Source organism: Etheostoma cragini, chromosome 6 (genome assembly GCF_013103735.1).
Source record: "Etheostoma cragini isolate CJK2018 chromosome 6, CSU_Ecrag_1.0, whole genome shotgun sequence".
Taxonomy (NCBI): Eukaryota; Metazoa; Chordata; class Actinopteri; order Perciformes; family Percidae; genus Etheostoma; species Etheostoma cragini.
In genome coordinates, this window is record NC_048412.1 from 17,354,404 (window position 1) to 17,355,954 (window position 1,551).

At 39.6% G+C, this 1,551-nt stretch overlaps 1 protein-coding gene across 1 annotated transcript; it reads left to right on the forward strand.

The window, feature by feature from the left end:
* s100w (S100 calcium binding protein W) lies at window positions 1-1,295 on the forward strand. Its single transcript, XM_034875117.1, has 3 exons — window positions 1-184; window positions 577-725; window positions 863-1,295. Exons 2-3 carry the CDS (start codon window positions 585-587, stop codon window positions 1,040-1,042), a joined length of 321 nt encoding a protein of 106 aa, XP_034731008.1. The 5' UTR covers window positions 1-184; window positions 577-584; the 3' UTR covers window positions 1,043-1,295.
* The last annotated feature ends 256 nt before the right edge of the window (window positions 1,296-1,551 follow it).

Consider the following 1,551-nt stretch of genomic DNA (forward strand, 5'->3'; position numbering starts at 1 on the left):
TGTGTGTGTGTGTGTGTGTGTGTGTGTGTGTGTGTGTGTGCGTGTGTGTGTGTGTGTGTGTGTGTGTGGGTGTGTTTCCTCTCTTTAAGAGGAGGCTTTGCTGTCAGTCTGACAACAGTCTTACCTGGGACAGCTTGTGACACAGACGTGTTCTCTCTTCACCTGGGAAACTCGAACGATTAAGGTGAGTCCTGATGAAAAGCAGGATGTCAGTGATGGCAGGGAAGAATGAAAAATAGCAGCAATTCATTTGGATGCTGAGAATGAAAGATGCAAATGAAATGCCAAAATGATTGTCTGTCTATGAGTATTATTATTAACTTTAGGATAATGTTTTGGCGTCTATTACAGTTGTATTCAGTGCTCTGAGAATTTGTCAACTCCTTACTGTGTGGATTTTGAACCTCTGACTTTCACACCTTATGCTCATGTCTATAAGCATTATTCTGACATGTCTCTACCTCACAACACTACACAGTCTGCAAAAAAAGAAGAAAAAAAATCTGTTCATTCAAAATGTTTCAAAAGTGTTTCCTTCTGACTCTTTAATGTACCCGTTAATTACTTTTTCTCCAGCAACAGCAATGGCTCGTCTGGACCAGGTCATTACAAACATTGTAGATATATTTCTGCAGTATTCTGCTGATGATGGCAAGAAACACCAGTTAAACAAAGAAGAGTTGAAGAAGGTGTTGGAGAAAGAAATACAAAGTCCTGAGTTAAAAGTAAGAGAATCAACAAACTCACTTCACATGACGTGCACAGTTATTCATAAAATAGATTTGACATTCTGCTTGGTATTTTACAACTCAGGCGTGCTTTTGTGCATTCCATTCTGTTAATTAACTGATGTGTTCTCCAGAATCAAATCGGTGCAGATGACATCGGGGAAGCCATGGAGATGCTGGATAAAAACCATGATGGTGAGGTAAACTTCAGAGAGTTTTGTCGGTGTGTGTCTGTTCTGGCCAAATGCTACTACAACAAGAAGACAGGCAAGGGTGGCAAGAGAGGCAAGGGCAAAGAAGAAGACGAAGACTGAAAAAGATGAACTGCAAACCCTATAAATGTTTGTAGCACCCAAAAATATAAAAATATCTATCACATATGTGACACAGTCGTCCTTGAGAATAATGCTGCGGGTTTTAGGCAATTTGCACATCCATCATGAAACACAAGCCTGTGATTTGTGTTTGAAATGTGCATGGAAAAGTTATATTCACTGTGTAATCTGGTTTTCAAAGGACTTTACATTCAATACATCCTGAACATTATTAAAAGATTAGAAGAAGTTTGATCTGTTGTGGGCTTCCTTGTCGGTTAATTGGCAATCACTGCACACTTAGCACATGATATGTATCTGGTATCGCTGCTGAGGAAGGAAACAAGAATGGGCGCATCAAAGATTCAACAGCCATCACCTGTTATCTTCTCCAAATCACATATCACTGTCAGTGCTTCCTCAATAGAAAAGACTCTATGTTCTATTCCAGGGGTCTTCAATGTTTTTTTTAAGTCAAGGACCTCTTAACTGAAAAAGAGACGGAGCAG